Source organism: Setaria viridis, chromosome 5, assembly GCF_005286985.2.
Source record: "Setaria viridis chromosome 5, Setaria_viridis_v4.0, whole genome shotgun sequence".
Lineage (NCBI taxonomy): Eukaryota > Viridiplantae > Streptophyta > Magnoliopsida > Poales > Poaceae > Setaria > Setaria viridis.
The window spans coordinates 9343025-9359624 of NC_048267.2; the positions used below are offsets into that span (position 1 = coordinate 9343025).

Consider the following 16600-nt stretch of genomic DNA (forward strand, 5'->3'; position numbering starts at 1 on the left):
AGAGCAGAGAATTAGCTTGGGGGTTGGTTTGTGTAGCGTTGCGGGCCTGTTGTCTTGATGGCCAGCGTGCATATTGGGACCCTCCGGCCCATATACCTCTAGCTCATCAGTAGTATTGTATCTGGGCCAGGCCAGTTCCATCCAGCCCATGTGCACATGACATGGAGCTTCTATGTTCTACGATTTCTATGCAATTCTAAGATTCAAAATTTGTTCAAAAACAATGTAACTCTAGTATAGCAATTTAAGTTGTGAGTTTGTGCTAGTTAATTGCCTATAGAAATTTCTAGTAACTTCTTGAAGTAAGTTGGTGCTTTGAGAGTATCTTCCATTTAAGGGCTAAACTTTAGCTCTATTAGATACTAATTAGGAGTATTAAATATAGTCTAATTACAAAACTAATTACACATATGGAGTCTAATTCATGAGACGAATCATTAAGCCTAATTAGTCCATGATTTGATAAGGTGGTGCTTAATAGATTCGTCTCGCGAATTAGCCTAGGGGTTCTGCAATTAGTTTTATAATTAGCTCATGTCTAGTCATCCTATTACCATCCGAACATCCGATGTGACAGGACTAAACTTTAGCCCCTCGTATCCAAACGCCCATAGCGTAGGGGTATATACATCATTTTACCTATCTATTGGTTTGTATGAAGAATGTTAGAGTTGCATTCTTTCTGGGACGGAGGGAGTACCATTTTTGAATTGTGAGGCTCCAGCTATTTTTTGCCATTTATGTCCAGCTCACAAGTGTATTTCCAGTTCGATCTTTTTTGTTACGTCAGTTCAGTCTCACATACTAGCAATTAGCAAGAAGGAAAAAATGAAAAACCTTTATAAGAAATTTTCGAGATGCTGCTACATCCCCAACAACACAACACAACACACAGCAGAAGAGCAAAACAAAACGCTGCTCCTCTTCCGCTTCTTTCCTACTCTACTGATACTTCTGCTCTACTCATGCTCCCACGGGCATGCCGACGCGGCGACGCCACATCCGGAGGTGTGCGGCATCGATGGTCGAACCACGCGTCGTCCTCCTCGATCACTTCACTTGAGCGAGGCGAGGCGCCTCACGAAGATGTCGTAGGCGTCGTCTCTGTCCAGCATGCTGACCCTGACGTACCTCGGGTCCGCTCCGAACTGGCTCCCGCTCCGGGTCAGGATCTTGTGGCCCCGGAGGAAGCTCGCGCAGTCCTCCACGTCCTCCCTGTCGCAGCGCAGCCATGCGAACGCTGCGAGCATAAGCACGACGGCCATGGAAGAGCGCGGTGAGACGGTGAACGAACATCACTGAACAATGTTCAGAAGTTGCATCTCGTGCCATGGCAGATCAGAGTTTCAGACATGGTGCGAGCGTTACCAGGGTTAGTGGATGCCGTCTCCTTGGCGAAGTTGCAGTGGCCGGAGGTCTCGTCGGGCAGGCTGAAGATGCCCGACGCGGCGGCGGCCTCGCGCAGCATGCTCCAGCGCTCCGCCATCTTGCGGCGCCCGTAGTCGAACAGGCGGTGCTCCTCCCTCGCCTCCGGGAGCTCGTAGGCGTCGGAGACCGCCCTGAGCACCTTGGCGGCGCGCAGCTGCGAGTCCTTGGACACGCCGATGGTGTTGAGCTCGATGAACTTGGTCATCTTCTTCGCGACGTCGCGGTCCTTCACCAACGCCCACCTGTGTGGAAACGTTTCATCAGAATTCAGAATATCGGCCATGGCAAATCTGCAATTCATGTCTGATGCTTGCAGCATCCAAGACAAACCAATTACCCGATCCTCGTGCCGGCGTGCCCTGTGCTCTTGGACACGGTGAAGAGCATGATGTCATGGTCGGCGCGCTTGGTGATGGGGGTGTACTGGGGCCAGTAGTAGGCCAGGTCATGGACGGCTATGCCATTGCCGGACTCGGAGGACAGGACAGCTTCCCGGATGGTGCCGTCGGGGTTGTTCGGGGAGCACACCAGCTCGATGTAGGCGTCGCCCTTGAACGAGTTGGCGTCGCCGGCCCACCGGAAGAGCCCCGACTGGAGGAAGTCGGTGACGGCAGGGTAGGACTGCACACAGATCATCAGATTCAGATCAAGTCAGCGCCTTGACTCGCCATCTATCATCAGATAGTTCAGACTTCAGGGCATGGGAATACTTTTATTTTTCTCATCAATTATTAGTATAGTTCAGAATTCAGGGCCAGCATGGGAACAATATATAGCAAACAATTAAACTATGAGCTCCGGCGCGCCGACGCCCATTACTGAACACATGATTTAGCACTAGATATGGAGCCGACACATGATGCTGAAACAGAACCCATATAATAGGATGCCTGTGCTTCTCTCTTCTCCCTCCCAGCTTAGCAGAGACGAAGCATGCCACATGAACATAGCCGGGAATCGCACATATTCACCGCCGCGCGCGCCATGTGTGAGCATATTCCTGCCGGCCGCCGGCACATGGAGCTCAATTTTGAACGGCAAGCCTCCCTCCCGCCTAACACGCATGCTAACCATCCATAAGACCAGAACCACTAACATTCCGGCGACCTGATTCTGGAAGAAGGGACCCACTAGCTGCTACTGATGGATCACATATTGTGTGAAGGGACATGTCGGCTACCCGCAGATCGCTGTAATGCCGGGCCGGACGGCCCTACAGCGAAGCAGCGAGATCGGCCGGCCGCCATGAGCAGAGCAGAGCAGCACGCCATATGCTTGGTCACCAACCATCACATGACCGGAGGGAGAGAGGCCGGGTGGCTGTGGGAGCTGGGGCAGGGCAGCGTGCGTGTTGTTGGGGACAAGGGGGAGGGAACAAAGGCGAGTGCCCAGTGGCGCCATCGGTGTCCCCCTCCACGGCTTGAATTCTCCTCTATCTCCTCATCATTAAGTGGGGGAATGATAAGATAACGACGGGTCTTGCCATCCCTGTCACACCAACAATGGGCTCACCGGCACGCCGGCCGCATTGTTAATTAACTTGATTTTTTTCCTCTCTTAATTAATTAATTTATTTATTAGGCTACCCGAGCAATCCACAGCGACGGAGGTGACAGTGATTTTTTTTTTCTTACCGAGTAGTAAGGCGCGGTGGAGACGACGCTCATGGGCGCGCCGGCGCCGGCGCCGGCTGGCGGCGAGAGCGCGTAGAGCGCGGCCATGAAGAGCTGCGTGGAGCCGGTGCCGACGAGGACGTGGTAGCCGTCGACGGCGGCGTTGCCGACGAGGCGGTGGAGGCGGCGCACCTCGTGGTCGAAGCCGGGCTCCAGGAACCAGCACACGTTGCCGACGTCGGAGAAGTAGCTCATGGTCTGCCACCCCGGGATGACGATCTCCGCCGCCGAACCCGTCCCGCGCCAGAACTCCTCGAACATGGTCGGGTCACCGCTGCACCCGACAACGCGAATGTCAAACCCCCATTGGTGCTGTAGCCCAGCCCAGCCAGAGACCACACTCATCATGTGCCTCTCATTTAAGTAATTCGCATCATCATTAGCAGCAGAAGTAAATTAAAAATAACAACTAATACTAAAGCATCAAAACAAGGTAGGTGCATGAATCGCGAGCAAATCTTCGATCTTGGGATGGGTAGATTTGCTCCGCGCATCGGAGTTCATTCTCCATTGGCGACGGCATTGCCCAGGGGACATGCCCCGTAGGGAAGAACACCTCTCCCCCCGCAGCAGCAAATTGCAAATATAGTAGGGGTGGAGGGTGGTGCGAGTAAATTAACATTCCCGTTTCCGCTAAACAAAAAGGGTGTTGCTCGCATAGCAAAGCACAACAGCACAAGTACTAGCAGGAGTAACAACGGACGAACGAGCTGGCAAACGCGGCAGCGAGAGAAAAGGGGAGGATTTGAAAACTCACTGGTCGAGGTTGATCACGGACTCCGGCGTCACCGCCGGCTTGCCCGTCGACGGCGCCCCGGCCGCCACGGGCTCCTCCTGCTGCCTCGCCGTTCTCCTGCCGCTGTTGTCTGCAGCGTCGAGATGCATCAGGCAGGCCTGCTGGTGCTCCTCGTGGTGCGGAGGGACCGTGCTGTTGACGTAGGGGTGGGTGTGGAGGAAGAGCCCGACGTTGAGCGCGACGGAGACGAAGAAGGCAGCCTGCCACTGCCAGAGCGGCGGCGCCGGCTTCCTGGGCTTGTTGCCGCCAGCTGCTCTGGTGGAAAACTTCTTCCCAGGCGGCGGCTTGCTGACGGAACGGGGCGCGGGGAGGTCAGGGCCGCCGTTCGCCGCCGCCGCACCCTCTTCCCGACGGCTCGGCGGCGCGGAGGACCTGGGGGCGGCGGCGGTGCCGTTCGGGGCGATGAGGCTCGGGGGCGGTGGCCGCACCATCCCGCCGGCCGCCGCCGCCCCCCGGAAATTCCCGTCCACCGCCTTGCCAAGGTGCTGTAATGCCGCCATGCGTGGAGCCCGGGGACAGCGCGTGCTACCAAGGCACACCGACCTCCGCGAGTGGTGGGCCGCGGCGGCGCCTTACTCCAAGCTTCTTGGGGGAAGGAAACAAACGGGCGAGGACTGAGGGAGAAAAAAGGGAAGAAAAAAAAAGGTGGAAGCGCTTCTTGGATTGAAGCGAAGTGGGAGAACTGGAGGGCGCTGGCCGCCGATTGGAAAGCTGGAGCGGTGGGAGGCCGCTGCAATCGGATCGAAGGCTCTCTTGCTATCAGCAAAAACTTGGCTACAAGACCACAAGCCACACTCTAGCTCCTCTGAGGCTTCGAGCTGTACTTCGCTAAGCTCTCGTGGTAGAGGAGGGTACAAGCACGAAGGGCTTTGCTGCGAGCTGATTAACTGTAACAGCTGAGCTTAAACAGTGTAGTACGCTTAGCTCGAAAAAGTGGCTGGCAAGAACAGGTGAGCAGCAGCAAATGGCCACGAAAAGGGAAAGCGAGGGAGGGGGGAGGGGGAGAGGGGGGGAAAGTGCTGTGATGCTCAAGATGGAGAAGCTCTCAGAGCACAGAGAGAGAGGGAGAGAGTGGCGCAGGCAGGGACCAGCGAGGAGGGTGGTGATGCAGCATTTTATAGGGTCGCCCCACTAATCTTCGATCCCCCCGCGGATACAAAATATTCTTTCTTCCTAGTAGTACTGTGCTGTTGAGAGCGCCCGAGCACACGGCTGGTAATAATGCCGCTCGGGGCTTTCAGGCCGTTGCGTGGCAATCGGACGGTCCGTCGATCGTCCACAACAATGTCGCCATGTATTGTTATGATGAGGGTTCGTGCAACTCAATTACTCAACGTACCATGACCTTATGATTGGGTGGTTGCTTTTCGGATCTGTGCTGAACTCTTCTCCTAGTAGCTAGGCTACCACGCATCTATTATCTTAATACAATAGTAGTGTTAAAAGAAGCCACCATTTTCACCAAGAGGATCTAGAAATTTCTACGTTAATCGGAAAAAAGAAAAAAATATAGACAGTTGGATGTTATCCAACGGTGAAAGCTTTATATAAAAAGAAAGAATCCTTATGATGGCCGAATCATATATATGTTTGTTCATGATGTATGTCTCCCTTCTCCAAGCAAACAAACATCAACTCAAATCTCCTCCCAAAATAACAGCTCAATCTCCGTCTCTTTTTACATGGAGTAGGAAACGGACATATATAGAAAGAAATAGGAACTAGCTTGCCCCTTTGATACATAGACGACCATTATCCCTCTACGTCAAGTATGCAGTTTGTAATTTTTGAGTTTATTCCATAAATTAACCGTCACTAGAGATCTGCCAGCTCAGTCTCTTAAAGGTGCTCCTAGGGGTAGTGTTGTGTGTGTATTCATAGGGATGAGCGTGGAGACGTGTAAGTGAGTGGCTGCTTATGTACAATTTTTTTGCAAAAAAAATTATACTAAAAAAAGATGAAGAGTCTATATATTGAATACAATATGAGAAAAAGTAAAACATACCCTCTGCTTTTTTTGTTTTGCTCTTGATGACACCATTTCTCCAAACTACATAACACTAATAACGTTGATTGGGAGGGTGGAAATAGAAGCATCATGAAAAGACATATGCAATCATGTTTGTTAAATTCATCAAGAAAATCTAGATAGTGTGCATTGATTGATTGTAAAAATTTATGATGTTTGCAATAAAAGAATTAAAAAGATAAAACAAAAAATCTAGCCGCGCTATTTGCGCGGGTCACCTTGCTAGTCTTACTATTACTAATTGGAGGCTTCTTTTGAAACCTTCAGGTGAAGCCACCTAGAATCCTAGGTGGACACTCTAGAAAAAGAGAAAAATCCTAGAAATTCTCACAAAAAAAACAAAACATCTAGCCATCAATTTGTAGTCTCGAATCATCATAGCCATTGGATCTAGTATGTTTTCTAAAAAAATTACCCACCTATACCATTATGAAAATAGTCTAAAGTAACCCCTAAATGTGCCTCTAAATTACCCACCCATATCATTATATATAATAAACTAAATAACCCCTAATCTAACTTACCCTAACATGATGTGTGCAAAAAATTCAAAATAGATGTGCGTAAATCTAATTTGTTATGTGACAGATGCACGTACATACGTGATTTATTTTTTCTAAAAAAATATACTTATGGTTGCATATGAATAACCCCTAATCTAACTACCCTAACGTGATGTGTACAAAAACTTCAAAAAATATGTATGCAAATCTAATTCCATTACATGACAGATGCACGTATGTACTTGATCTATTTTTTTAAAAAAATATACTAATGGTTGCATGTGAGTTGCAATGTATTATTTCTTTAGGTATGTAATAATTGTGTTATATGCAACATATTTCAAATGAGATGTGGCAGGTCAAATTTTTAGGTGAAGTGACAATTGTATCATACGTAAATTGTAACAAGAAATTGCTTGGACATGAGATTAAATTGTTAGCAACATCAGAAATAGCATACATGTGCAGATGTGACGAATAAAAATCATACTATGAGACATGGCAGACATGGGACCTACATGCCGTTGCACGGTAGTAGAGAAAAAAATTGTGGAAAAAAATTAAAATGTTTATGATGCTACGCACGCATGCTGACGAGACTTTAAAGAGATAAAGACTGGATGGATGTCACCGGTAGTTGGAAAGAAGTGGGTTAGTAATTTTTTCTATTTTCTAATTGGATTTTTTTTCTTAATAATCAAGGGTCCAGATTTAATTCACGTCTTGCCTTCCAGGAGGTAAGAGGTGTACGTCCGCCATAAAAATTACTCACTTATATCATTATAAAAATAATTTAAAATTACCTCCTAAATTAGTAACTAAATTGTCCACCACTAATACTTAAATAAAAAACCTTAAAGTAACCCATAAATGTGCATCTATATTACCCACACGTGCTATTATTAAAAAAACATGAGGTAACCTAAATTTTAATCCAAATCACCTTAATTAAAAATATAGACTAATATATGGTTCTAAATCATATATTAGTATATGATATAATTATTAAGGTTCATATGCATGATGTGCATCACAATTTATAAAGATATAGAGCAAGTGATGAGAATATTGATTTCTGTGTTAAAATTATAGCTCAAACTTAGGATCTATTATTAAAAAAATTTAAGCACGTAACTGCGATGCAACTTGAAAACTTAAAGATTATAAATGTGGATGAAAATATTATAGAGTAATTACTAACTAAAATCTATCACAATTGGATAAAGATAATAAGTATATATCTATATAAGTATTATGTTCAAATATTTAACAAATGAGAGGTACCTCAGGGTAATAGTTTTGTAGCAACGCGGCCTCATTTTTTTTCCATTGGAGACTAAGTTCTACGCGACACGCTAGAAAAACAGGACAAATCCTAAAAAATTCTCACAAAAATTAGAAACATCAAACACCAATCCAGTAAACTCTAATAATCATAGTCATTGGTCTCTTATACTTTTAAAAAAGTTACCCACCATTTTCATTATGAAAATATTCTAAAATAAACACTAAACCTTTATATAAATTGTCGAGCTCTTCCAATCCAATTTACTTATGGATATCAGTATAAAGCATAACTTAAAATGCCATTCTAAATTTATATCTAAGTTACCCACGTATGTTGTTATTAAAAATAATCTAAAGTAAGCACCTAAATCGTAATCTAATTATCTTCATGTGCATCATACATAAATGTCCAAAAGTAAACTAATAGATGATTCTAAATTACCTAGACATTGTTAATATAGAAATATAAGTTAAAGTTATACACACATGATGAGTGACACCATATAGACCATTTATACATGTATGTGAGGAAGTGATGAAAAATATTGATTTTTATGCTAAACATAATATATGGAGGTGCGATACAAAATGAAAAAAAGTGTGGATGTGGATGAAAGGTGTAGAGTAATTATTAATTAAAAATCAATCATAACTAGAAAAATATAAGTGGACATCTATATAAGTATTATGTCAAAGGATTAAAAAATGAGAGAGTAATAGGTAAATAATTTTAACTATTAATTATAAGTTTAATTTCTAAATAATTTTCAAATACAATAACTTTTAAAAGTATTAACCCGTGCAGGAGCACGGTTGATGGACTAGTTGTTATAATCTGAAACACGCTTGTTTCAGCTTGCATATTGCAAGTGCCTGCAAGGTAGCTGCAGTCCCACGACCTTTAAGCTAGTGGAGTGTATTATCACTCGTCTTTTCAAAATCCGATGAACAAACACTCTTATACACGCATGCACTTAACCCCACGAGTATCTTTGTAGGATTGACCGACACATCCTATATTATTAACAAAGTTAACATAGACAACTCGTTGTCGTTACCAATTGGAAATATCAATTATATGCCAAAAAAGAATAATTAACTGAAAATGCAAACACCCTTCTTAGTCGGAGAGGGTGCATCCGATACAACCAAAAGAACTATTAACTAAAACCATGAATATCTTTCTAAGTCGTTGATTCAAACTCGAGTGAGCGTATTCTACAGTAAGAAACCTGTCTAACTCAGATAAAAGAGTTCGCGTCACTCACTTTTGTGAAAGCCTTGAAATTTATTATTGTCAATGAGTTATGTTTTTCTCTCGTGACGTCAATAAAGTTTTGAAAAAACGAAGAGAAAGACTAATCAACTTCTCATTGTGCAACATATATAACGACCAAATCGGTCCTCTGCACATATTGATGTTGATCATGTTGATCATTTCCCTGAGTTACTTATTGATTCGCCTCCTAATAAACAACTGATTGCCTGTGAGATCCATTTTCTAGTATTCCCTGTATTTAAATTTCAGAAACCGGCCATTCGCCAAATGGCTCTCTCTGGTATAAAGATAAAGTTGCGAGTTTTCCTAGCTACTAGGCGTAAAAGATAATTAGTCAGCAAGTCAAAGTTCCAAATAAAATAATAATTGGATGAAGGAAACCGAGTATAACACTTTACATCTCTACCGAATATCGAAATAAAGCACAAAGAAATTTGTTGAGGCACAAAAAAGGAGCCTCTGCTTTGCAAGTGCACTCATCGTCATTTGCGATTCTTTTCTGTTTTCTATTTGAAAACCGTGTAAGGTAGGGAGCCACAAGTGCAAATGCAGTGCAACCCATTCGGGTTGATTCTTTCCATGTTTTGTATATCAAGTTGCTAGTGCTTTGCTTTTCTTATTTTTTATTCCTCGCCTTTCTAAAAGTTTTGTGGTGGCTTTCTCTTAGTTTATGGTTTATGAGACTATGCAACAGCATCCCATCATTTGTATATGATGATATGTGGGAAAAGATGGTGAATGAGTTCAGGGAAAGGACCATTCAATCATGTAAAGCATCAATCAGACAATGATTCGCCCCATGATCAGAAAAAACATATCACAAAATATGGGGAGAGATGCTAGCCGCATCTGTAACATAGAAGTTTCGTAGAATTTCAAACTAGCGGTGCCATTAGTAATGTTTTTAAGAAACATAGTAGAGACGTGAATGCTCACATACATGCACACTCGATTTTATAAAATTATGAAACCATACTAGGCAGTCACTTTTTATGTGGTCTCATCACCTCTATCATTGACCATCTCATGAGAAGTTGCCTTTGTTGAAAGCATGGTATATATGCAACAAAACATGAAATAAAATCAAGTCTAAACAAAATAACTATTCCTCAGACCTCAATGCATATATGCATGGTGCTCCATGTTATTGGGAAGCAGAGGAGTTGAACGTAGTGCAATCACCTTGAAAGAATCTTGAGGTCCCTTGGAATGGGCGGTTCATGATATAGAGTGGCTAGGACTAGGATTTTAGTACTTGGGCCACAGCCGTCTCTAAGCTTTCTTTGTGACGGGATGTGTCAAATGGGATAGCTTGTAGGACACAATTTTCTTTTCTCAAGCTCATAAACCTTTGGCCCTTGATATGATCTGACGTTCATATTCTTCCTTGGAGCATCTTAATTCCTTCAAATATATATTACTACGAAACATTATAGAACTATTATGGTTTTTGTTTGGCACATCGAACATGTAAATGTTTACTGTACATAGCATTTTCTGCAGGAGCCGATTAACAAAGGTCGCCCCACTTTAATATTTTTTTCAATATCCTCGTATTTTTATAATTTTTGGAGGTGGCTCTGTACATTGGTCTCGGATAACGCAGAGGTCTCTCATCGACTCATGTACTCACGAGTGCAAATGCCCATGAGATAAAAAAAAATTGCCCAATAAAATAGTGGAACTAAATCCCCTAGCATCATTAGCGGTATGAGTGACCATACTGCCAATATAATAGGGAGACGTGAAAACTACTCGAAACATCCTCGTGTTAAGTTAATCGCCACATAATCCCAAGGCAAGCATCTATATGCCCCTGAAGCTTATTACACTCTCGTTATTCCTGGTTCGCGGAACCATCAGCACACTGAAAGGTTTTGTGCCTAATACCAAGGTTTTTTTAGCAACAGTTGATTTTCGTTGCAATACATAGTGATTATTGCAACAGTAGTCGATTTTGGTTGCGATAGGGTGAGATATTGCCACCAATTGTGTGGTGTGATTATTGCAACAGTAGTCGATTTTGGTTGCGATAGGGTGATATGTTACCACCAATTGTGTTATGTTACGATATAAATTTTGTCGATTCCAATAAGATGGATATATCGCAACGAATATATTTGCGTTCTAATTAGGGCGACGTTATTGCAACGCTAACGGTAATGGTTGCAAATAGATGTCCATGTCGTAACGAATATAAAGCGTTGCTATTTAGTACTATCATATGTTGCAAAAGAGTCTATGTTATAGCAACGCAAAATGAGTTGTTGCGAATAGAATCTTACATATAGCAACACAAAATTAGTTGTTGTGAATAGTCTTACATATATCAATGCAAAACTATATTGTTGCAAATAAGTCTTAGATATTGCAATGAGTCTTAGATGTAGCAACGGACACCAAAATCGTTGCTACACACAAGGTAGTATTGCAACGATATTTCTAGGTGTGGCAATAGATGAGTTTCTAGGTGGGCCTCACCCAAGTTGGACTATGTAATTTGGCTCATGCAGTAGGACTTTCTTTCGCTAGGGATCGGACCTAAACCTGATCGATCCAGCCCCTAGCTGTCGTACGTACATATATGGACCCACCAGAAGGTTTGGACAGTCTTAAATATAGGGCTGGACACCGAAATGTATCTAACATGGAGGCTATGGCACAGGATGGCGTAGTCTACGTGGGAAGATAGTAACCAGTCAAGGATTAGGAAAAGTACTCATAGCAATCAGAGTAGGACTCGCCTAGTCGAATCCAACTACTATTCTTGTAACTCAACCTACCTGTAACCCTGCCCCCAGCAATATAAGGCAAGATAGGAACCCCCTCCAAGGCAATTCAATCCAACCAACTCACAAGACGTAGGGTATTATGCAATCTAGCGGCCCGACCCTATCTAAATCGTGTGTATGTGTTCACCTTCGAGTTCCTAATATCGGCGAGCCCCATTAACCCCATTAACCAAAGCACTACCTCGAGCACCCCCCTCGGTAGGTTGCCGGGTCCAAACACCGATAGCTGGCGCGCCAGGTAGGGGATCTCACCGAGAATCCACTGGCGAACTCGATGGCACAAGTCATCATCAAACCAATCGTCACGTTCAAAGCAGGCGCAATGTTCATCTTCGGCTACTGAGTTTGCGTTGTAGACGGCGCTGGAAATTTCCACCTCCACATTGCGACAATCCCGGAGAAGAAGCAGCAAACTATGAAACTCCAGCGTCAAGCTCTGGAGGCTTGAAGAGGTCGTATGACTACGTAGATTCTAGTTCAAGGTAGCGGACTTCGAAACTTTGTACCACGCTATCCTCGGAAGACCAGCATTGGCCAAATTCATGGCCATCCCGCACCACGTGTACTTAGTACTCAGGATGCCGGGACCCAAGGGAGTACTCTCCCTGTGCAGAGACTTGAAGAGGTCGTATGACTGCGACACAGAAGCCGTGGAGCTAGCAGCAACTACACAAGTACCAAATTCGATGATGCAACTCTTCGTCGCATCAAAAAAGTTGTCCCTGTCTGAACTCGAGATCCCAGAAAAGAAGTCGGGGGCAACCAAGATCAAGTCGGCAAGTGAAGTAGACATCAAAGCTATTAGCCTTGAGACTGTGATAGCTCCAAGACAGCCCTAATTGGCACAGGGCTAGATCCTAAATAGGAAAGCGCGCTCATCAGCTTTCTCCAGGCCAACCGAGATATCTTGGCATGGAACCAGTGGACATGCTAAGAGTGCCCAGGGAGCTAATCGAGCACTCACTAAACATGAATCCAAAAGCTACACAAAAAGGCGATGCCTACGACGATTGGTCCAAGACAGAAGGGAAGCCATCAAGAAAAGCTAGCCAAACTACTTGCGGCGAGTTTCATAAAAGAAGTCTATCATCCAGAGTGGCTTGCCAATCTCGTACTAGTGTGAAAGAAAAATAACAACGAGTGAAGGATGTGTGTCGCCTACGCGGACCTTAACAAACACTGTCCAAAGGATCCCTTCGGGCTCTCTAGGATTGATCAAATCATCGACTCCACAGTTGGATGCGCCCTACTCTGTTTTCTCGATTGCTACTCGGGGTATCACCAGTAGCTCTCAAGGAAGAAGACTAAATCAAAATTGCGTTCATCACCCTATACAAAGCTTTTAGCTACACAACAATGTCCTTCGGATTGAAAAACGCAGGCGCTACTTATCAATGGGCAATTCAGGAGTGCTTCAAGAAGCAGCTACACCGCAACGTAGAGGCGTACATGGACGACGTGGTCGTAAAGACCAGAAATCCTGACAACCTGATTGCAGATTTGGAAGAAACTTTCGCAAGTTTGTGAGCATTCCGGTGGAAACTCAACCCAACAAAGTGCGTCTTCAGCGTACCCTCCGGAAAACTACTCGGTAGGTTGTCAAATCTAAACACCGACACTAGCCCTCACGCCGTGTCACCGCCTCGCGCGATGTTCGCCTCCTCCATCACGAACGCTGAGCTTGCGCTGCGCCTATCATCTTGCCCGTCCTGCGCCCTATCGCCATGAGTGCGAGGAGCCCCTTCGTTTTCTCAAGTACTCTGTCTGTTTCATTACGTTGTCTATAGCCCACTATACACACTAACCAATGAAGAAAGAAAAATCAATCCAAAATGATAGACCCTCATTAACTAACATGATACAAAGAATTGCGACCAATTTTCTTATTCCAAGGTATTATACTCCCTCCGTTCTACGAAGAATACAATTTTAATTTTTTAATGTGATTCACTTTGTACGCTTGTGTTTGTCAAAGAAAAAGCTGTTATTAATGTGTGCCACCATTCGACGAGCGCGCCCTTGATCATGTAGCTAACTTAGAACCATAGATGCGATGATACGGGATTTTAGCATTTCTTTTAGGAATAGATTTTAGCAATTGGGGCAGTGTATCGAATATGAAATGAGCAGTACTTATCTCTACAAGGCCATTTATTTTCCGCGAAATAATCAATAATCCCGCCGCCAGTCAAAGTTTAGCGAGCCAGGTCAAACATCCGTAAGCTGGAACGCTCCGGTCAACTAAATTAAACGCGCGCGCGGCGAACGCCTCCTCCATCCCATGTAGCTGACGTGACGTTCCTTCTCTGCGACGATGCACGCGTGCATTGGATCGGATCGGACCACCACGAACAGAACAGTTGCGTTGCACCGGCACCTAACGTACGTCTCTGTTGTTATCAGATGGATGTGGTCGTGTGGGCCGGACCGGACCGGAGGTATATTCCGGCCGGTGTCATCGTCTTCGTCATTAAGTTGATCATGGCAAGTTTCTTTTGCACTAAGCAAAAGTTTTATTTCGAGATAGAATATTGCTGATCAAAGCATTTGTGCTGACGGATTTCCAGTGCAGTAGATCATGTCACTATCTTAGACCTAATTTGGAAACTCCAATTCCTATTGGATCCTGAACTTTTCACTGAGTAGGTAGTCCATGAGGATATAATTTTAATTATCATCCTAGTTTTTAGTGGAGATTTTTCCATCCTTAAGTTTTGCTCCCCTGCTCGCAAAAGGTGCCTTAGATGTATAGGCCGGCCCAGCTAGTGGGTTTTATCGGAGGACGCACATTTGTGTGGAGAGCTCTTGAGTTTACAAATAAAAGATCACGTGCTGGGAGCAACACGTACTTGTGTCTTGTGACGATGTGTTTATCGGGGGCCGGGATGAATGGGTCGATCTTCTTGTCGAAGCGAATTGGGGCTGTTCTCGAGGGCCTGGTTTTCCCCGTGTGCAGCTCCTGCTTGAGCCACGCTGATGCCGCCACATGAGGTAGATATTTTCGGAGTGCATGGGTCGGCGTGCGTGCACGAGACCATGGCAGCGTTCGCAGCACCCCCTTGGCAAAAAAACTACGAGTATTATGGCGTGGTTTGGTTCCCCTGATTTATTTTTAGCACATTAGAAGTATTAAACGTAGACTATTTATAAAAACCCATTACATAAGTGGAGGCTAAACGACGAGACGAATTTATTAAGTCTAATTAGTTCATGATTTGACAATGTGTTGCTACAGCAAACATTTGCTAATGATGGATTAATTAGGCTTAATAGATTCGTCTCGCCGTTTAACCTCCACTTATGTAATGGGTTTTGTAAATAGTCTACGTTTAATACTCCTGATTAGTATCTAAACATTCGATGTGACACGTGCTAAAAAATAAGCAAAGGGAACTAAACGCCCCGGTAGCTCAAGGCCTCAAGCTATTAGACTAACTCAGAACATCATTTCCCTTTGTTTTAACTCGTCAACACTCTCACTCTTCCTGAGTTCCCATCTCATATCCTCCCTCTCTCTAGCTTCCAATAAAACAACCCTAACTTGGATCCTCTCAAGCAAGCATCACCAACACTTAGCACCCCCTTTGTTCCATTCCTAGATCCGCCGCTGCCAAGAAGTGACAGAGCGGCATGCGAGGTGGGCAGGTCGAGTGCAAAGAGCAGTGGGCAGATGCTGTCCACGTGTTGGTACAGAAGTACAGGTCGAGTGCAAAGAGAAGTGATTTGTACAGGGTGGTCATGTCTAAGCAACACCTTTTGTTCTCCATCCCAGACATTGTTAGGCGAGGCGAGAACCAACCACATTGCCACTCCACCCTCTAATAATCTCCCTTGCTTAACCGGCCTAGAAACTCATGCCAGCCACTTTCCAAAATTTCGGCGACGACCATGCATGGAACTGTCCACAGCTTCACATTATCCACATGAATACTTATTCATTTTTCGCGAGCACACGTGCTGATGTGCACATAATTTTCTCATTTTCCACTAGTATTTTGCTCGAGCTGGTATAGGGTCAGTAGGAGTATGGAGCGTGATACCAATGATTGCCACGAACCCCACAGGGACCGGACACCGGAGGACCGCCGGCCGGACCATCTGCAACGGCGAGCGGCGCACGATCCGCAGCACGGCCAAGACCACCGGGCCGGGCACGCCGTGGCCGAGCTGAGCGGTCGCCATCATCCGTCAAGCGACGGCGAGCGTGCTGCCCTGCGCCACGGCAGTACAGCGGTGTGGGTCGACGGATCATCGGTGCCGTCCCGTCGTCCTCCAGTCTCTCCGGACAGTGTGCACTTTGGTTGTGTCAGCGGTTGAGAGGCCACACGTACGATCCAAGCACAGCGGTCGCACGGTCAGATCAGGGCCATGATTGGTTGGTTCATGTCCACGACGTGCCGTGCCACCGGATTATAGATTCTTTTAGACGTAATGTTCAGTTTAGGTCCTAAAAAATACAGCACGCAAAAACTTAGGTCCGGTTTAGGAGAACTTTTATCGGCTCCGGATAAAAATTCAGTAGCCTAAGGTCATTTTGCAAATCGAGATAAAAAATTATTTAGAAGTTGGGTGACATCAATATTTTTCCTTCTTGGTTTCCACTTCATGGGCGAAGCGTTCATGACAAGTCCTCCCTAATAGCCCCTTACTACTACTATACTCTTAGCCAACTTAGAAAAAAAGTGTGGTGCGCAATTTATTTGCACAAAACTTTATCTACCATTAATCATGTTAAAGTCAGGTGTTAACCAAACTGACCCCAGCATAGACGAAGCGCATCTCCGGAGATATCGCCTCCATGTATCGTCGTGTC

At 44.9% G+C, this 16600-nt stretch overlaps 1 protein-coding gene across 1 annotated transcript; it reads right to left on the reverse strand.

The window, feature by feature from the left end:
- Positions 1 to 811: 811 nt before the first annotated feature.
- Positions 812 to 4990, reverse strand: LOC117855065 (tryptophan aminotransferase-related protein 2). The gene is made up of 5 exons (XM_034737340.2): positions 3859 to 4990; positions 3063 to 3375; positions 1766 to 2049; positions 1369 to 1670; positions 812 to 1240 (listed from the first exon to the last, which is right to left on the reverse strand). Exons 1-5 carry the CDS (start codon positions 4395 to 4397, stop codon positions 1056 to 1058), a joined length of 1623 nt encoding a protein of 540 aa, XP_034593231.1. The 5' UTR covers positions 4398 to 4990; the 3' UTR covers positions 812 to 1055.
- Positions 4991 to 16600: the final 11610 nt, after the last annotated feature.